At 39.6% G+C, this 22,606-nt stretch overlaps 1 protein-coding gene across 4 annotated transcripts in view; it reads right to left on the bottom strand.

The window, feature by feature from the left end:
- LOC134528423 (protein draper) overlaps positions 1–22,606 on the bottom strand; it is a 143,155-nt gene that overhangs the window by 43,938 nt on the left and 76,611 nt on the right. For all 4 annotated transcript variants that reach the window (XM_063362025.1, XM_063362027.1, XM_063362026.1 and 1 more), the window contains exons 3-4: positions 9,924–10,050; positions 5,693–5,861 (exon numbers count right to left, since the gene is read on the bottom strand). In XM_063362025.1, the coding sequence (XP_063218095.1) occupies positions 5,693–5,861; positions 9,924–10,050 (296 nt within the window). The remainder of the gene's footprint in view (positions 1–5,692; positions 5,862–9,923; positions 10,051–22,606) is intronic.

The raw sequence follows: 22,606 nt of genomic DNA, 5'->3' as shown, positions 1-22,606 counted from the left end.
TGAAGAAAATCTATATACCGTACGGCTTCCAGCGGCAGTTAGCACTCATCATGAACCGCATTCCTATTCTTCCTGGGGTTTGGCTGGTGACTCGACGAACGGGATTCGAGGTTGTGATACGCCCCTCGTGCCCAAATTTATTATTATTTTAAATTAATCAAAAAGTGCTTGGAAACTGCAGGGCAAAATATTAAGAAAATATTACCTTAATTACCAGAGGGGGCACGAGACGGTGAACAAGACAAAATTTACACTCCCTGCACACTAGGAACATGGGAGTTCGTGGATTTTTACAATGAAGAAGGTATTTGATAAATAAATACACAAAATCGGTAGCTTGGTCTATAGGTTTTCCTAGTTTATTATTAAGGAATTTTATGTTCGCATTATTTATACCTGACAATAAAAATCTTAGTAATTAACAAAATTAAAAGGGGCGCCCCGGCATTATTTAAAACAATACATATTACAACCAAACAATCAAACGAATATATTAACAAAATTTCAAATATAGCTCCCAACGATTACATATATATATATATATATATATATATATATATATATATATATATATATATATATAAGTTTCCTCGATTTCCCAGATTCTTGAGGATGACGTCCTTAAAACACTGCTCGCTGGTATCTTTGTTTTAGTTCCTTCTATTTAAGTGAAAAAAATATATATATCTCATATCACCCGGGTCTTTCCAGGATGACCTCGGACTGCCGGCCCAAACTCTTCTAACAAGGGGGGGGGGATCAACTGGAGGTCCCGAAGATCATGCGGGGGCAATTTCTCCCTCCGTAACTTCGACCCTGTCTGAAACACAGCCCAAATTCAAAACGAATTAGACCTGCGTCCAGACAGTCATACACAGTTGGCACGAAAGCCAACAACGGGAATTTGGGGCAAAAAAAGGATTACTCACCAAACAGAGTGTGGAAACAGGGCTCGCGAGATGTCTCGCGCCGACATCAGGATGAGGCACACCGAGAATCCGCGGATGCGCGAAGGAAACCAGAATTTTTGGAATTAAAAATATAAATTAAAAAAAATTTAACTACGCATGACTTTTCTAAAAACTACATCTGCCTGGCTACTGTACAAATGGGATCACATCCCTTAAGCAACTGACTACATCTTTGTGCAACCGAAAATCGCCGTTCCCGCGATAAGCCTCTTAGCGCAGAGGACGCCGAGAACACGTGGTCAGTAGCCGAGCTCAGAGAACTAAGTGCCCGCGGTGGCGGACAAGACTTCTAATTAAAACGGGCGCTCAAGCCCCAGGAAGGAGGGGGAAGGTTCGGTTCTAAGCCGAAAATTTCCGAAGGAGTCCGAGGCGGGCGTGACAACAACACGACATGCGCGCTCTCTACCGGACCGAAACGAAGGCAACGAACAATCGACTTCTACAGGCCGCGAGAAGAAAGCATAGTGCCTTATGGCACCGCGACGCTGCTTTCTAGCGGCGTAAGGGGGAACTACTTGAGGCGGTGAGCTGACTTGCCACCAGGTGTCATGAGGGTGAGCTCTGCACGCTGGCGACCAGGCCCGCGGTTACTTTTTCCTCCCCTAGATGTCGGGGATGTGTCTGTCGGACCAGGGAGAAGGTTTTGCATCAGGTCATCGTCCCGTCCGGTCACTGCTCCTAGCTGGATTTCTCAGAACTAAAGTAAGGTGGAGAGAGAGGAAGGGGGGGCAGAAGTAGCCACTAAGGTGGGAACGCAGCTCCACTGGAGACTGCTTCGTGACGAGACATGCTATTCTCAGCAGCCCTCTACAAGGTAGCAGCTTGCAGCCCAGGAGCTGCTCAATGCAGTTTTGGTCATGCAGGGAATTAAAATTACAAACTCGGGACGTGACTGCAGGCGAGAGAAATCTCAACCGGGCTGACCATGTCCACATTAGACAGCAAAATATCAGATTGGCCCCCTGGGAAGGGGCTTCGGTCCACTGGCACAAAGTTTAAATCCGTGGCGTACACCGGCCTAACAAAAGTAAATCACCCCCATTAACAACCAGATAAATTTAAAAAATAAGAAACCCCAAAAAATTTTAAAATTATAGAAAAAAAATTATAAAGGTGACGAAATGCCTAATTTCCGGCACAGTTGGATTCGGCTGTAGATGGATCTCGGGATTGTAACACGAAGTCGCTTACTTTCTTCCTTCCTTCGGTCAACGTAGTGGACTCGATCTTACTGATGTGCTGAATGTCTTGAAGTTGTAGATATTCTTCATGTCCAAACCACTAATCTTCAGTTTCTATATATATTTCATTAAGTTCACTTGTACGACAGTAGTTTATATTGTCTCTTGCCGTGAACTATAATATCGAAGCAACATTCTGGTTTCTTACAAATTCATGTGATGATTCAAATGTTATATTAATTTAATAACAATCCATGAAGTATAATATTAAAATTCTTCCCAAATTATCATGGAATTCTTCAGTAGAGTCTTGTATAACATTTATTAAATATTTCACTCATCCTTTAGTCACTTTTATCACTATTAATTACAATCGTCGAAATATAATTTTGACCAATAGGATGGTTTCTTATAGACTGATTTAGTTCTGGAACCTTTCTATCAGTGGCGGATTCATAGGGGGGGCGCAGGGGCCGCCCCCCCCCCCCCCCTTGACCAGGGCAGCCCAGCACCAAGCATGGTTCTTGGCAAGGGGAGGGCGCGCACCCGGCCGCCGATGTTATACAATACACATTCATACACTTACCTTTAATATTCGGGCGAGACGTAAATGAAACGGATAGAGCTTGGAAACAGATCTCTGGCTGCATCCAAGCAACCAAGGTGACGTAACAAGGGAGTGTGTGGAAGAGGTAGGCCTGCCCCCCCCCCCCCCCCCCCTGAGATTTTTCTGTATCCGCCACTGCTTTCTAGTTGATTTCACATCAAACACAAGCTATCAAAAACTTAGTTCCTTAAATAAACTGTGTTTTATTTTTACAAAAAAAGATAAATATGTATAATTTTTGCATCACTTCCTATTCAATCATAGATTATAAAACCATATATATAACTAAAAAAACAACATTTGAAAGTAAACAAACATTTAACACAATTTTTCAGATATCATAGAGAACACATGTATAGATAGTAATTATAAAAAGTACAACTATTTTGGAAATTCAGCTGTTAAAATACTTAACACTTGTATTCACACCCCCTGGTTTCAGGTCAATTGAACTACTAAATAAGGTTTTTACATCTGCCTTGCCTTCTTGAACTGTGATATAGGGATTTAATGTTATAGGGATTTAATGGCTTATGGCAGTAAAATTTATTAGCTCAATTTTAAAAGTATAATGTTTATTGGTCACTGAAACATCATCGCTGAATAATACTTGATCTCCTATATACCTTTTTTAGTTATTATAGTAAATTTGTAAATATTTAATAGTTTGTCAATGTTTATACTTATATATAGTTTTTTTTGTGACTAAATATAAATATTTGAATATCTGTTCTCTTAATTTTGCAAGATTGTAAAGTATTCTAACTTATAAACTACTAGTACAATTTAATAAAACATGTTTCCTACCAGAGAAATTTAACTTCAGATGTGTGAACAAATATTTTTTCAGTTTCCAAGTTTCAGCTGTGACATAGTTCACAATGCTTGGAGGCTTAGTGGAACATTGATGCTCTCTGTAAAACTGCAGGTTGAAGGCCACTACCGAGGACTACGCCCCAGCAGTACATGCCATTCACTGATGTTGAAGGCCACTACCCGAGGACTACGCCCCAGCAGTTCATGCCACTCACTGATGTTGAAGGCCACTACCCGAGGACTACGCCCCAGCAGTTCATGCCACTCACTGATGTTAAAGGCCACTACCCGAGGACTACGCCCCAGCAGTTCATGCCACTCACTGATGTTGAAGGCCACTACCCGAGGACTACGCCCCAGCAGTTCATGCCACTCACTAATGTTGAAGGCCACTGCCGAGGACTACGCCCCAGCAGTACATGCCACCTACTGATGTTCAAGGCCACTACCGAGGACTACGCCCCAGCAGTACATGCCACTCACTGATGTTGAAGGCCACTGCCGAGGACTACGCCCCAGCAGTACATGCCACTCACTGATGTTGAAGGCCACTGCCGAGGACTACGCCCCAGCAGTACATGCCACCTACTGATGTTGAAGGCCACTGCCGAGGACTACGCCCCAGCAGTACATGCCACCTACTGATGTTCAAGGCCACTGCCGAGGACTACGCCCCAGCAGTACATGCCACCTACTGATGTTCAAGGCCACTGCAGAGGACTACGCCCCAGCAGTACATGCCACTCACTGATGTTGAAGGCCACTGCCGAGGACTACGCCCCAGCAGTACATGCCACCTACTGATGTTGAAGGCCACTGCCGAGGACTACGCCCCAGCAGTACATGCCACTCACTGATGTTGAAGGCCACTACCGAGGACTACGCCCCAGCAGTACATGCCACTCACTGATGTTCAAGGCCACTACCGAGGACTACACCCCAGCAGTACATGCCACTCACTGATGTTGGTGGCCACTGCCGAGGACTACGCCCCAGCAGTACATGCCACCTACTGATGTTGAAGGCCACTGCCGAGGACTACGCCCCAGCAGTTCATGCCACTCACTGATGTTGAAGGCCACTACCGAGGACTACGCCCCAGCAGTACATGCCACTCACAGGTGTTGATGGCCACTACCCGAGGACTACGCCCCAGCAGTACATCAGTACATGCCACCTACTGATGTTGAAGGCCACTGCCGAGGACTACGCCCCAGCAGTACATGCCACCTACTGATGTTCAAGGCCACTGCCGAGGACTACGCCCCAGCAGTACATGCCACTCACTGATGTTCAAGGCCACTACCGAGGACTACGCCCCAGCAGTACATGCCACTCACTGATGTTGAAGGCCACTGCCAAGGACTACGCCCCAGCAGTACATACCACCTACTGATGTTGAAGGCCACTGCCGAGGACTACGCCCCAGCAGTACATGCCACTCACTGATGTTGAAGGCCACTACCGAGGACTACGCCCCAGCAGTACATGCCACTCACTGATGTTCAAGGCCACTACCGAGGACTACGCCCCAGCAGTACATGCCACTCACTGATGTTGGTGGCCACTGCCGAGGACTACGCCCCAGCAGTACATGCCACCTACTGATGTTGAAGGCCACTGCCGAGGACTACGCCCCAGCAGTACATGCCACATACTGATGTTCAAGGCCACTGCCGAGGACTACGCCCCAGCAGTACATGCCACTCACTGATGTTGAAGGCCACTGCCGAGGACTACGCCCCAGCAGTACATGCCACCTACTGATGTTGAAGGCCACTGCCGAGGACTACGCCCCAGCAGTACATGCCACTCACTGATGTTGAAGGCCACTACCGAGGACTACGCCCCAGCAGTACATGCCACTCACTGATGTTCAAAGCCACTACCGAGGACTACACCCCAGCAGTACATGCCACTCACTGATGTTGAAGGCCACTGCCGAGGACTACGCCCCAGCAGTTCATGCCACTCACTGATGTTGAAGGCCACTACCCGAGGACTACGCCCCAGCAGTTCATGCCACTCACTGATGTTGAAGGCCACTACCTGAGGACTACGCCCCAGCAGCACATGCCACTCACAGGTGTTGATGGCCACTACCGAGGACTACTCACTGATGTTGCAGGTGGGCCCGCCGTAGCCAGTCTCGCACTGGCAGGTGTCAGGGGCGATGCACGTGCCGTGCACGCAGTCCTCGGAGCAGACTGCGATGCAGCGCTCTGCGGAGTTGCTCTTGGTGTAGCCCTTGCAGCAGTCCTCCACCGGCTTGGTCTTCACCAGCGTCTGCAACAGCACGGACGTCACCACCGCCCTCTGCTGCCCAACACCCCAGTTTCTCCCGACACAGTTTATTGGTGGTTCACTATCTGTATGAATAAAAATGTAAATGCTAGTTCTTTCGAAATCTTAAATCTCCGAAAGTTCTTCACCGATTGCTTTGAAATTTTGTCACAATGTTGCATCCGAATACACGCGTGGTTTTATATACCTATGTCACACCTGACCAGATAAAAAGTTATATAAAAATATATATAGGTAATATATATAAGAATGTGTATTCATCTTCTATTTTTTAAAGATATAGATAGAGATAGAGAGGGAGATCAGATATATAGAGATATAGATACATGATATATATATATACAGATATATGGAGATATAGAGATAGAGTGAGTGTTATTTATACAGATATATAGAGAAATATATAGATAAGGAGATGGATTGAAGTATAGACATAAACATAGATACCTAGAGAGGGATAGAGCAATTGAGTGGTACGGATATATACATATATATGTAGAGACAGATATATATATATTTAGAGTAAGATAGAGAAATATAGAGATTTTTTATTTACACAAAGAAATACAGTGAGATGTATAGATGGACATATATAGAGAGATAGAGAGAGATGCTTTGTTTGTTCAAACAAATTACAAAAAATTGTTTGATAGAGGGGAAAATATTTATGCAAGGTATTAACTAGTTGATAAATAAGAAATTAATTTCTTGAACTAGCCGTGTATTAAAAGCATTGTAAAGAAAAGTAATATCAGGATGTCTACACATTCCTAGTACTAATTCAATTTCAGGACTTTCTAAGAATCTTTTAAATATATTTTCCTACAAATTTTTTTTTAATAAAAGGGTAGTTTTTAAATCTACATATACAAACATAATTAAACATGAGCAAATGTAATATGTTCATTATTTTCCACAACTTTCAGGAACGTGAAAATTTTTACGTTAGAAAGCTAAATGGTGTTTAGAGATAATTTCCACAAGTGACTGACTACACTAAAGTGAGGCATCAATAAACAAAATGAAGTTAGCAAAAGGTTGCTAGAAGTTAATGTTTCCCAACAACCAGCATCACTCACTGCTGCTTATTTAGGGACTTTTCCATGATTTTCTTTGCCATCAGTTTCTTTGCTCTTCCGTGACTTTCGGGATTTTGTAACCTATGGACAACCTGAGTGCTCAGTTTTTATTTAGGGAATTGCATAATTTCCACTCCAACATTTAACATACATTTCTCAACTACGGAACTACTGAAAACACACCAGCACAACCGTACTGAAGTTATGTGAAAGAGTTCTCAACAAAAGTGATATCAGCTGAAGTCCAAACAGAAAATGCTCACATAACTACATGTATTGCGCAAGACTGTATGTTTTTATTTACAATAAGGTCAATATCAGGCCAATCTATATCTAGTTCATGGTCAAAACAGATGGTATGAAGAATTTTATTTCATGCAATGATAATCTGTAAAACTGTTTATTGTCTATTTTGAATATATAAACATTTTTTTTTCTCACATTCAAAGAACTGTACCTATTGCAAGGGAGTGAACTCAGACCTTACGTTTGTTACCACTACCTAAAATAAATTTGTAGAATACACTTAAGAAAGTTTAAAGTAAGTATTATAATATATAGTTGTTCTGGTCTGCTGATAACAATCTAGGTATGTAGGTACTATGAAAAATAATTTATTGCTATATAGAATATTCTTCTTTATTTCATGAGATTAAAATACATACAGAAATTGATGAGTTAACATTTACATGTATTTTTCTAAATTATTATTTGCAATTCTGAGTATTACCTCTATAATTTTGTGTTAGTACAGTTTATTTAACTCTCCCCCCCCCCCCCACCCCCCCCCCCCCCCAATTTTTAAAGTTTTGTTTAGAACCAATAGTGAGGCATCTTGGTAAATTTCTGAGTTTTTATATTTATGTTTTATAACTTATAACTTACTTAATTAATATCAAAACAGAATATTCTTCGCAAGTTTTTGAATTTGTTAAAGGTAATGTCTTAATAGTGTTTTTTGGTTGAAAACTGATCTTTAATTTGTGTTTAAATCTAGTGTTACCTACCTAATTATGATTGAATTTGGGACATCTTTGATTGGTTACTTCACATCTAAAAGAAAGTAAGGCATCGAAGCACAACATTTTATGGTTTTTAGTCTAGAATCAGCCACCATCAAGGATAGTTCTGTGTAGTGACATTCCAGAAAATTGGAGCAATTTTACGAGAACTAGCATGATTAGTTTCAAAGCAACCATCGTTAAAAGTTAAATAACTATGGTATGAATCGTGCAAATAATTTTTTGGCAAATAACTTCAGCAAGTTTTGAAATAAGCATCCATCAGTGTACGTATGTGGAAGGAAATTAATAATTTTACGATGGAAAATCAAGTAGGACAGAGCTACTAGACTATCAAGTTCAACTGAGTTTCTGTGTCTTACAGAAGATGGTGTTTTTCACGTGGTCATCAACCTGGATCGCAACACCGACTAGAGAGACTATGTCCACGATTCACAGACGAGGACGTCACTGACCAGGAAATGTGTTTGCTGACCAACGATTCTTCGTAGATGTTCCATCTACTCTCAATGTTTCAGGAAGGTGAATTGGATGCTCAATTACCAATCAGGTTGTTGTTTAAAAAACCGAACTGCATTGCCAGAAGGAAGAATAGCACTAGATTTTAGGAAAATTGATTTTATGGCAGTTAATGTACGAGAATCAAGGTATGAATGTACATGTTGTAATTATATTACATATGTCAATAGTTTTCAATTGGTTTTGCTAAAATATAACCTTAAATATTTGAACGCTTCTTGTTTCTCTAGACATTTTGACTTGTTTTCAATCGTTATTTATACACAAACGGTAACTCTTTAATTGCCTCACCAACTTAGTTGAGTTTGTTTTAAATATTGGTTTCTAACTTTGTTTTAGGGTTAATTGTATTTTGATAAATTAAAGCTAGTATTTTTCTTTTTAATACTTGCATGAGTAATATTTCTTATTGCATTATTTGAAGAAGGGATTACAGTAATTACTGTTTAATTAATTTTAACATTGATTACCCATTGTGAAAAGCAAATGACCAATTGGAATACTACTGAAATTTGTTAATTTTGTCAAATTTAGGGAACTGCTGTATTGTTTTGTTTTGATCTGAAAGTTTGCAAATTATATTTTGTTTAGTTGAGGAAATGCATATTTCTGATAGGTCAATGTTAAATAACTATTACACATTCAATGAATTACAACGTTAATTTCTATCCCATTGGTGTTACATTATTAGATTCAAATGTTTAGTTCGAAACAACGAATCTTGTTAGTCTTAAATATGTTAAACCTCTGAAGAATTCAATAATCCTAAAGCTAAACTATTTAGTTTATTTTAAAATAGCAGATTTGATATTAACTTTGGTTGAGAAATTTAGACCATTTAATTATTATATTTACCTGTCCCGTAAATATAAAACAAAAACTACCTCAGAGATTGTAAAATAGAGTCTTTTAGCATGGCCAATAAAGATTTACAGAAATCTTACATTTTATATTCTCACAATTACCTACTTGCACATACTTTCTTAACACGACAATTAAAGTAAAACACAACTGGAAAAATGGCAGTTGAGCAGTCACCATTAAAGGCAGCAGGCTGCCTTTCAACGAGACTGCTAGTCTTGGTGGTGTATAGTCAGCCAGCATGTCTATTACAATGTGCCATCATGTGTTTAGTATTGGTTTACAAGCATAATGGCCATGATTCACTCAAATATTGAAATGCTGCTACAACGCTGATCAAACATTGATACTACATTCTATCGACGTCTTAACGTTTACCTTCTGCGGCATTATTCAGCTACGTTAATTCAGTGCTAAACAGCAACATTCCTTCAATTGCAAAGATTCAAACAAGTGTTGATTCCCTGGGGTACCAGGCACAATGTTTATTCAAAACTGCAACTGAAGCTATGCAATGATGTAACAACGGTTTCACAAGAATGAGCACTCCCGACTCACGGTACCTGCGTCCTGTAAACAGTCTTGAAGTTGATCTTGTACTTGGAGCACCTTGGAGGGAAGTTGAAGCACCAAGTGTAGGCCTTCACCTGATACGGCTTCTGCTCCGAGACCCGCACCGTGATGGTGTACCTGCAGCAGAGCAATGGCCAGTGAACCTTCCACAAGCCCACGCGCTCAACGCAAAAATAAATAATATCAATAATAATAATACACCTGCAATTGGGCATCCGCCCGGTGGCAAGGAGTTCCCACCCCCCACCCCCCAACTACCCTCACTCCTCCCCACTCTGGAGCCTCCTTCGCAAGTCCTTCCCTCCTCCCACATCCAGTGTTCTCCCCCCAAGTTCGTTCCACTCTCGCCCCGTCCTCACAAGGAATACCTGCCTTCCTCTCTGAATCTTCCACTCGTGATCCCTCCTTCCTCGATACAGCCCTCTGTTCAACCTAGCTCCTAGCTTTCCCCAGCCCCCCCCCCCCCCCCCAACCCGAATTACTTTATGCATTCTCACTAGCCTTTCTACTTTCCTCCTTTCTTGCAGCGTGTCCCACCCCAGCTCCTTCATCATCACTGATGTGTTTCCCCCATCCTGTCTTCGCCTTCCCTTCTCCTCCACATATTCGTCACCCATCTCACTGCCTTGCGCTGCACCCTCTCCAACTCCTCAATTTCCAACTTCCTCGTAAATTCATTACATACAGGTGGTTGTGAGTTTGGTTCCCCAATGGAGCAGGCTAATTTTCACAATCTACTTGTACACTGGTATGGTTAAGTTGAGCAAGGAATTTAGTGAGTAGGCCATCTTACATTTAATCGAGGATGAACCTAATTTTAATAAAAAGAACTGACTTCTGTGGCTTATGATTATTAACAACTTTCTTTTTACATCATTTACACAATCACACTACGTTTTCATGCAACGTGAGGTATTTTAAACTGTGTCATCCACATAACGAAAATGAAAATTTACATGTATAGCTGTAAATGAAAAAAAAAAAACTAAACAAATGTATTCCTTAACTATTTTGAATGCTAAACTTTTTAAACAAACAAATAATATTTTGGTAAATTGAAGTATTTCATTGATTAAATGATACTTATATAAATTTTAAGTCATTATTAATATACAATTACATATACATATGCTACCAGAGAAAAGAAAATTATTTTTATATATTAGAGAAATCTCATCAGTTAAATTAGCCAGCCATAGTCCAATATATATATATTTTTTATTTGAAAATTACTTTCAGTTTTTATTTATTTCGGGAAAAATAGCTACAATTTTTGGAATTAAAAATTCTAGTTACCTCTCGGAAATCGTCACATAAACTAAAGGAATAGGTAAATGTATTTTTTGTTCATGCCGCATAGGATAATTATGAGCCACAGAATTTAACCGATATTTACTTTTATACGAACTAGTAAATTGCAGTTCTAATGTGCAATCTTTTAATATCATATATATTCTTAGAAGTTTTAAAAGTTCCTTAGAAAGGTATGAAAAATAAGTTTTTGTATGGTAGTATAGTGTGATTGATGTTGAACTCATCTCTTCCCAAGAAAAAATACTGTACTGCAGAACAGACTGAATAAAAGTCTATTGAAACAGGATTCACACAGAAACCTTTCAAGTAATCTTATTTACACACACACACACACACACACACAGGTAAAGCCACAGTTAACGTTTACAATTTTTCGATTATTTTGATGTGTATACGGCATTTGGTAGGAGTAATTTTGTGAAGGGAACAGAAGTGGAATTAACAGATGTGTAACCCTGGTGGTTCCATCTGTAGAAGTCTCAGATGATTTATGTCATAAAAAGAAGTAATGACAACTTAAAAAATACATTAGAATATGGGCATAACAAAACTGAGTTAACACTGAAATGTAAAGACACCACAGTCTTCATCATACTGTAGAGACACAAGAAATTTGATGCCATGAAAAAAACAACAGAATTTCTGGATTAAATTTTTACTGTTAATAGTATTAATTGTAGAATCAGGTCAATGTTAAGGTATATTTTTAGGGAAGCATTTACACACTGATTAAAGTCATTAACGCAAAATCAAATATGTAAACATATACTTAGTGTTAAAATATGTGTTTTAAAATTATACAGGTTAATATATATATTTTTAAGAATTCTAAGTTAGATTTTATGTCTGAATTTTTCGAGCCTTTTTCACTTTTATCGGAGCCATTTCATTATGCAGTTTAAAATGTTGGTCTGCGAATGGAATGATTTAATAGTTGACCTACTGCTCCAGCAATGAATTCTGGCTGCAACCGTGGAAACTATGTATGATTTTCTGCAAGAAATTTAGTTGAAAATAAAATTTCCATACATACATATGTACATATATATATATACATGCATATGCTCTATCTTCCTCCCCCTCCCTCCCCTTCCACCTTGCTACCCCTCTCTCTCCCACTATCCTCCTCTTCCCCTCTCTCTCTATCCCACTCTGTGCATAATTTTTAAAAATACTACGTTAAATTTTGTGGCAGAGTTTCGTAAAAGTGTATTTGCAACATGAGAAAACATTAATTTTCTCATTACCAAGGTTATATGTTACACATTTTTGATGAGTACTGAAAAACAGTTCACAATTATTTTTTTTAAAGTGGGGTTTAAAAATTTGTACATTAAATAATAAGAAGGAGGCATGGACCAGGCCCTGGTTTCTCTAGATGGCCTTGTCATTTTACCAATAACACAGAAATAATTTCCATAAATAAGAAATAATACTGAGCCATGAAAATTGCCCTGTGGGCTGTGGAACTCATATATTTACGTTCAGAGGGTCTCCTATTTTATTATTTACCTTTGCTCTCTGAGACCTGCTATCAAAAATTTTAAACCATGTGTTTGCCCTTCGGGGCGTGGACATGAATGCTGGTGCATTGCACCCATGAGACAAGAGATTGTAGGTCTGATTCAACACCCCAACCCCAATTCAACATCCCAACTACGATTCAACGTCCCAACCAAAATTCTGACACTTCAACCAAAATTCCGACACTTCAACCACGATCCAACATCCCAACCACGATCCAACATCCCAACCACGATCCAACATCCCAACCACGATCCAACATCCCAAACTACGATCCAACATCCCAACCACGATCCAACACCCCAACCACGATCCAACATCCCAACCACGATCCAACATCCCAAACTACGATCCAACATCCCAACCACGATCCAACACCCCAACCACAATCCAACCAGGGTGTCCACAGTTAGTACTTTCGTACTAGATCTAGTACTTTTATAACTTTTTTAGTGGTCTAGTACAGATCTAGTACATTTTTCTTTAATATAATAATATTATAGTAACTCCAATATGTTTTATTATTAAGCATAATTATATTTAAAAACTATGGAATGTATGTGTGTGGTGTGATATTTAAGTTCGAGCATTGCAATGTCATAATAACTATATAAATTGTTAAAAACCATAAAAAATTATAATTTAGTACTTTTTTTTAATCTAGTACTTTTTTCTCGCCTAAGTTGGTACGAAAAATTTTTTCCTTGTGGACACCCTGGATCCAACACCCCAACCATGATCCAATACCCCAACTACGATCCAACACCTCAACCACGATCCAACATCCCAACCACGATCCAACACCTCAACATCGATTCAACATCCCAACCACGATCCAACATTCCAAACACGATCCAAAATCCCAATCACGAAAGAAAATCCCAACCACGATCAAACACCCCAACCACGATCCAACATCCCAACCCACGATCCAACATCCCAACCACGATCCCACATCCCAAACGCGATCCAACACCTCAAAATCGATTCAACATCCCAACCATGATCCAAAATTCCAACCATGATCCTTTATCCCAACCACGGGAGTAGGCAGGGAAGAGGGGAGTGATGAGAGGAGGGTTATCCGACCTCCCAAAAAATATACTAAAAAAAAAGAACAATACCCAACATCAAAACGATAAAATTTGAAAGCAAATTCTGTGAATCAAAGTTACAGAGCATTGAGTCGGCGAGTGCCATGCAGGTCGCGTAAGAAGTGCGCGTAGAAGAAATACTTTCAGCACACAAATGACCCGGGAGACCTGCCACCAGCTCATGTCCAGTTCTCGGGCGGGCGGGCGGATGTGAATCACAACTCGCCGCGCGATAAAAAAGTTCGCGCGAACACGGAGAGTGCGCCACGCCGTGATTCACGCGGCGAGGCTTCTGCTCTGCGGTCGGTTGCGTTCGCGTACCTCCGTCAGCACTTAGCGTGGCTAGTCGGCCCGCCCGCCGCTAGGAGCGCTGGTGGCGCTGCAGCAACTAGCGCGTTGTTATCGAGTGGACCTTGATTTGCCTTTGGTCTTCCGGCGTAGAATCAGTTCAAAACGGGAAGTCTTCTTTTCACAGACGAGAGAGCCAAGCGCCCGATCGTGGATCTTCGGGGGTTTCATTTTTGTTCATTTTATTAAGTTAGGTTAGTTACATTATAAATACTTTAAAACATTGTGGACGGTTGATTTGGTTAAGATAGCTACATGAAAGATACTGTGAAATCATGTAAACGGTTTCCTAGCCCTGGATAGCTACATATTAAAAAGTTATTTGCTAAGCAACCATAAAATTATTTTTACAGTATTTTTAATGTAGCTATACTTACCTAATATAACCAACCATCCACAATGTTTTAAAGTATTTATAATGTAGCTAACCTATCCTAATCGACCGCAAAATGTAATGCTACGCCGGTTTATACAATGAGATAGAACGGAAGAAAAAAAGTGAACATGAACTTCGGGTGTGGCTCTCTCGTCTGTGAAAAGAAGACTTCCCGTTCAAAACATTTCGGCCTAAAGTCACTTGGCATAAATTATTCAGCCAGAACTGTTACAGCCTAACATCAAGTTGGCCTGGAATTATTCGACCTAATTCCTGGCCAATTAATTTTAGGCCAAGTGGTGGGTAATCGTTTATTTTTTTTATGTTCATATATTTAAACGTAGTCAAACAAATCCAAAAATAACATTTTCGTGTCGTGTTCGGAAGCGATGCTGACGAAGGAGGTGGAACCAACGAACGAATGAATCGGCTCAGCGTGTTATCGACATCCGGTCATGATAGACGAAGAGGAGTGGACATGTGGACGGAGCAGTGACGGAGATAATGATACGGAAACGTCCGCCACGTTTTCACAGGCGAGAATCCAGGACATGACCCGGTTCTCCGGGCAGGGAGGGAGGGGGGAGCGGACCACGTCCTGAGCCAAGCTTGACACGCTGTTCGGAAAAGAGAATTTGTATTACATTTGGCAGTATCGTGGGCTTAGTGGAAAAAGTCGGTAAGTCCAATTTCTGGAAAAAGACTGTTAGTTCACTTAAAGTTTTGCTTGCCTAGAATAGCGTTATAATGGACTTGCCGAAATAAAGCTAGAAGAAAACGTCCACATCATTCATTATTTGGACTTCCAAACGTTTTCTTGGCGAAGATATTGCCCTTACAACTTCAATCTGTGAAGTTATAGCCCAGTAAATAAAGGTTTTTTGTCGCAACTAATTCCGGGAAAGCTGAATTTTTGTCAGATGTTAGACCCTTATAAGACACGTATTTCCTCAAAAGTCCCCGCCTCTCCCCCTTGTGCTATCCCCCCCACCCCTCTCGGAAGTTCTAAAATGTTGACCTTTACAGAATCGCTTGTGAATACGTAAATAATTGTATAAAGTAGAATATATATAGCGTATTTTGTTCTCAAAAATCGGGGTTTTAATTTTGTTTTAGACAATATTTTCTTTAATGTTGATAGTTAAAGCGTTATAATATCACAAACATATAAAAAAAAACGGGTTTTTAATGCAAAATTCGCAGTTCTCGTTCTGGATGTTTTTAAATATTGGAAATACACAAAAAATCTTCAAGTAAATTTTGTAGCACACACTTCCAGCTTTAAAATGATGTATAGTTTATATCGGGGAATTCATTGGTTACTTCTGGGTAGGGGGGGAAGTGAGCGCATGCGTATGGCTAGCGTGCACCGACCTACTATGTGCATCCTTTTGTATTCGCAGTCCGTTCGCTTAGCCTTCATAATTATTTGAGGAATAATATATCTAGTTTTAAACAGTATTCTGGTTTATATAAAATAATTCATAAAACAACTAACATACATTTTTCTTTTTTGCACTCTATGTTAACATTTATAAATATAATATTTATTAGCAAATACTTAAAGCAATTCTGTGTACATAAATTATTTACTTAAATACGCATAGCCAGTTATGGTTCGGGGGGAAAGATACCCCTACCCAATTAAGGGTCTTCCATTATACACCACCTATGGACCCGCCGTGTCCCAGACTGGCTAAAACCGGTGGCTGTCATGACTATGAATAACTTTAAACAAGTTAAAAATGTTTTAAATATTAAATTGTAGTTTAGATGACAGCATCACGGACCGCCCACCCACCTCTAATATAAAAGTAATGTATCCTTAATTTTTAACAAATTGTCCTTAATCAATACATGTTGACCTTTATCTGCATCAGTCATTGGCATTTACAAACTTTACTGTGACACTAGTCGTCTGAAGGAAGTTCAATTTCTTCGTAGAAATTTGGAGAGTTAAGGCATGATAATCCATTACAGTTTCCACACATAGCAGAACAGCTTAGACCGGATTTTCTGCATTTGCAATTGTTACCGGATGAAGTATTACAGCTGCAGGAAACAAGACAAAGAAGGTCAGTAGTTGGAAATAGGGGGTTCAAGAACAGGCGGAGGATCGAGGATCCGGCGGCCATCTTGGATGACGTCATCTAATCCGTATGCTAATCCATGCTAATCCGTATGCTAATCTATGCTAATCTACGCTAATCCATGCCAATCTATGCTAATCCATGCCAATCTATGCTAATCCATGCCAATCTATGCCAATCAGTATGCCAATCTATGCCAATTCGTATGCCAATCTATGCCAATTCGTATGCCAATCTATGCTAATCCATATGTTAATCCATGCTAATCCATATGCTAATCCATGCTAATCCATCCGCCATTTTATATTTCTAGAAATTTCCACCAACTTCGAATCGTGACGTCACCGTTGCACTTTTCGTCACGGCCGCCATCTTGGATTAGAATTTTTTTTTCGAACTTTTGAAATTCGATGTAATCATCAGCCGCCATCTTGTTTCGTCTGCTGGTGGCCGCCATCTTGTTTTCGTCTGCTGGTGGCCGCCATCTTGTTTTCGTCTGCTGGAGGCAGCCATCTTGTGACGTCATATAGTTCTGTTGGTCGCCACCAGATAGCAGCAGGGATTATTTTATTTTAACTAAAATATTTTCAGTGCCGAGGCTGGGATTCGATCCATGGGACGTGAAAACGTCCAGGATGTCGTGGTTACGAGGCGGACACCTTGACCACTAGACCACGAGACCAATTGGGATATGGTGGAATAAATAATCTATATATGCTACGTACTGACGGCAAGTTTATGATAAATGGGGGAGGAGGGTGTTTTTGCCTTCCTTAATGCATACCTAAGGCCCCACATTTTAAATTAAAATTATTATACAGCCGCCATCTTTAATTCCAGCACAGACTACCAGATGGCGCTAAATTCAAATATTAGTTAGGGAGTCGGCAGGCAGGTGTCGCATGCCGCCATCTTGGTTCTCAAGTTGGCTGGTAGATGTCGCTAGTATCGCGCGCCAAATTCAAAAATTAGTTGCCAGAGACGCCGCCATCTTGGTTCTCAAGTTGGCTGGTAGATGTCGCTAGTATCGCGCGCCAAATTCAAAAATTAGTTGCCAGAGGCGCCGCCATCTTGGTTCTCAAGTTGGCTGGTAGATGGCGCCACCGTCGCCATATTTTAGTTAATATAATCGATACCAGATGACGCCACCATCGCCATCTTTAGTTCCTAGTGTTGCTACCAGAGTGTGCCACCGTCGCCATCTTTAATTCTTAAAGTTACCGCCGGAGCGCGCCACCATCGCCATCTTTAATTCATAAAGTCGCTACCGGATGGCACCACTGTCGGCCATCTTTAATTCAAGGTATTGTCGCCGGATGGTGCCAAGTTTGAATTTAAAAACCTACAAGTGTTATGCAATGTGTAACCAGTCGAGATAAGTTTGGAACCTGTAGCCATATTATTATTATTATTTATTAATGTATGTTTATTAAATATGATAGAGTATTTATAAAATATTGGTGTTGTGTAGAGTCTCTCTCTCTTCTTCTCGTAGTGGCGGAAGACATCTCGAAGGTAGTGTTAGAATTTATGTATTAAAGCAATCACTCTAGCTGAGGAGACTAATAACTTATAGTTACAATTCAATAATAGCGGCAATTAAATGTTTTGAAATTAAAGCAAACAACGTAAATGTTAAACACATATTTATTTAAATCTTATTACAAACAGCAAGGGTTAAGAACAATCGATGATTTAAAAGAAGTAAATAACGAGTAATAAAATCACATAATATTCACACACTACACATCATAGTGACAAAGGCAACATTAACTCGAGACCCAATTATACATAGTAGTATGGGTGGTCGAATAGCCAGAATTTAAGTAGCTGAACATTACAATGAGCGCAATGGAATTTGCCATACAGTTTTATACATTTATCCAGGCGGTTTCCATAAGTCTTTAAAAGTTTGGACTACCACTTTAGTGGAGCGATGCTGTGAGACCCCAGAACTCGCTCGAAATATCCTGCACAACACATTCCAAAAACATTATGTAGCCTATGGTTGACGGCACAAACACCCTGAGTGGCTCTGTGTGTTTCCTCCTGCCCGAACACGCGCTGCTGTGAAAGCCTCTTCCCAAGCACAGACGTCACTCCCGCAGCAGACAAAACAGGCGTATGCTACAGGAGCTAGAACAATTGAATAACCAAATATATTTAGACTACCCAACTACATAAATGACATGAGATAATTCCTGTGCGATAATCGTACTTTAAATGTTGTAATGTATGTATAAACATTAATCATTCCGAAGTACTTGAAAAAAAAAATGTAAGTGAGGTGTTATTCACCTTTAGCGCTTCTCGATTTCTGTATCTGCTACCCACGAATTAAATTGAGACGGGAAACCCCACCATTTCACAAAAGACCGGCCATTTCTTCGTTTGAGAACTTTCTCCACCAAATATGTGCCCGGATACATCGTAGGCTGGATCTCTTCAGCATAGAAGCCACCACGAATAGGCTTGTGGTCCAAGTCTTCGAGGTAGTAGGTCCTCGGTTCCGATTCACGAACGTGTGTCACACGGAAAAGTTCAGAACTCCAATTCGCCGTGAAACCTTTCTCAAAGACACCTTTCTGCTTGGAGATTCTCACAATGTCACCAACATTAGCTTTATTATTGCGTGTATCTTTCTTCTTCGTGTTGGTGAATACAGTCCCAAGTAGACGATCATCCTTTACATCTTTAGGCTTCATTTTCGTGGTAGAATGCACTGTGGAATTATATTCACTTATAAGTTTCGACAAAAGATCCAACCAAAAAACACCTCAAAGTCTTTTACAAACATAATATTTATTACTCAATTTCTATCCTACTACAGAATCACTTGCGAAAGCCAGCAATCTTATAAACATTTAGCCCTGCATAGACGTGCAACGACTACTTCTTAGCTCCAAATGGCTCCAAATGCTCCAAAACGGCCTTCAAATGCTCCAACAGCTCCTTAACACAGCTCCAAATGGCTCCAAATGCTCCAAATGGCTCCAAATGCTCCAAAACGGCCTTCAAATGCTCCAACAGCTCCTTAACACAGCTCCAAATGGCTCCAAATGCTCCAAATGGCTCCAACAGCTCCAAAAGGCTCCAAATGCCTGACAGCTCCAAATGCTCCAAATGGCTCCAAATGCTCCAAATGGCTCCAACAGCTCCAAAAGGCTCCAAATGCTCCAAAAGGCTCCAATTGTTCCAAGAGCTCCATCTTCAGTTGGTTCCAACTGTTTCCAATTACTTTTCTTATCGAACTTGGCATGATTACTAACATGTCTTTATTAGTATACATTTTGACTGGCAGTGGTAACGTATTTTGCACCTTTAAGTTATAAGTTTTATTTAGAAATCAGATTTCGATAAATGGTAGATACCATTTGGAAAGAAAATATATTAATATATCTTCAAGTTTATACACATACATTTAATTTAAGCCATTATTGTATGTAGCCAGCTTCCCTCAGTTCTTTGAGTATGAAGGATATTTCTTTAAAGTTCGAATAGTTTCCTGCACAAAGCGATCCATGTAGTAGTCGTAGCCTGTCAACCAATATGTTAGGATCTTCCCATGAGGTATAATCAAACTCTTCTGCTGCGTTCATCATCCTTGCATGTTTATAATAAATATTATCTCTGGTGTCTATCGTTTTAACACCAACCTCAAGGTCACTTTCGTCATCGCGCCAGTGATTATCACAAGCTTGATCAGGATAATTTATTTTATTACGACGTTTCCATCGTTTTGGTCTCAAACCACCATCACAGTCTTCACTCTTGCATGCTTTTGGTGCTTCAGCACAATACTCAATCATGTCAGCCTTAGATGTGTCAGCACAGTCTTCGTTCACGTCAGCTTCTGATGTGTCACCACAGTCTTCAATCATGTCAGCACCACAAACTTGATCAGGATAATTTATTTTATTACGTCGTTTCCATCGTTTTGGTCTCAGACCGCCATCACAGTCTTCGATCTTACCTGCTTGAGGTGCTTCAGTACAGTACTCAATCATGTCAGCCTCAGATGTGTCACCACATTCTTCAATCATGCACGCTTCAGATGATTCACCAAAGTCTTCGACCTTGTAAGCTTCAGATGGTTCTCCATCTTTCTCATTTTCATGGAGACGACTAGATATTGGAGTAAATATATTTTCATTTCTAATGTGGTTACAACTACCTTCGTTTGTTTTAAATTTTAAATTATTATCTTCATCTAGATCAGTAATTTTAGCATTAGCTTTTTCGCCTTCGTTCCTCTTCCGCGATGTTGTAGCCCAGTCTTCGTTATCTTTATTCATCTTAATTGTACAGGTCTTGTAATGTCTATCCAAGTAATATCTTCTACCAAAGGATTTCTGACACTGACTGCAATGAAACGGTTTTTGACAAGGGCCCAAATTACACTCGCTTCTCTCATGTCGTTTAGCATTCTTTCTCAAGGTAAACACCTTGCTACAGTATCTACAGTGATGACGTTTCGATACAGCGTCAGATCCTAAATCGGAATTCATATTAGTTACCGAGACTAATGCCAGATGCAAACTAAGAGTTTTAAATTAGATATATTACTTAAATAGAATTTTTTAATTATTTCATCAGCGAGATTAATCAGAAGCACTCGGAGAAATCCATCAGATGTCTAGTTAGGTATAATCAGAAGCACACGGAGTAAACCGCCATAATATTATCAAGAATAATCGCAAGCTCACGGAGTAAACCGCCATAATATTGTCAAGAATAATCAGGAGCACACGGAGAAAACCACCATAATATTAACAATAATAATCGGAAGCACACGGAGAAAATCATCATAATATTGACAAGAATAATCAGAAGCACACGGAGAAAATCATCACAAGTTTTCTTTGATATCATAAAAATACAGAAAAAATATTTAATAAATAACAAAAAAAATTAATAAAAAATTTTAAATGACAAAATAAAATACAAAAATACATAAAATTCTGGCTTGTACTAGAACTATATCTTTGCTCAACAATGAGAAGTTCACAAGCTAGCAGAATCTGTTTATGTATTTTTGTATTTTATTTTGTCATTTAAAATTTTTTATTAATTTTTTTTGTTATTTATTAAATATTTTTTCTGTATTTTTATGATATCAAAGAAAACTTGTGATGATTTTCTCCGTGTGCTTCTGATTATTCTTGTCAATATTATGATGATTTTCTCCGTGTGCTTCCGATTATTATTGTTAATATTATGGTGGTTTTCTCCGTGTGCTCCTGATTATTCTTGACAATATTATGGCGGTTTACTCCGTGAGCTTGCGATTATTCTTGATAATATTATGGCGGTTTACTCCGTGTGCTTCTGATTATACCTAACTAGACATCTGATGGATTTCTCCGAGTGCTTCTGATTAATCTCGCTGATGAAATAATTAAAAAATTCTATTTAAGTAATATATCTAATTTAAAACTCTTAGTTTGCATCTGGCATTAGTCTCGGTAACTAATATGAATTCCGATTTAGGATCTGACGCTGTATCGAAACGTCATCACTGTAGATACTGTAGCAAGGTGTTTACCTTGAGAAAGAATGCTAAACGACATGAGAGAAGCGAGTGTAATTTGGGCCCTTGTCAAAAACCGTTTCATTGCAGTCAGTGTCAGAAATCCTTTGGTAGAAGATATTACTTGGATAGACATTACAAGACCTGTACAATTAAGATGAATAAAGATAACGAAGACTGGGCTACAACATCGCGGAAGAGGAACGAAGGCGAAAAAGCTAATGCTAAAATTACTGATCTAGATGAAGATAATAATTTAAAATTTAAAACAAACGAAGGTAGTTGTAACCACATTAGAAATGAAAATATATTTACTCCAATATCTAGTCGTCTCCATGAAAATGAGAAAGATGGAGAACCATCTGAAGCTTACAAGGTCGAAGACTTTGGTGAATCA

Source organism: Bacillus rossius, chromosome 1, assembly GCF_032445375.1.
Source record: "Bacillus rossius redtenbacheri isolate Brsri chromosome 1, Brsri_v3, whole genome shotgun sequence".
Classification (NCBI taxonomy): domain Eukaryota; kingdom Metazoa; phylum Arthropoda; class Insecta; order Phasmatodea; family Bacillidae; genus Bacillus; species Bacillus rossius.
The sequence above is the reverse complement of the archived record's forward strand: the minus strand, read 5'-3'. Positions and strand labels throughout refer to the sequence as shown.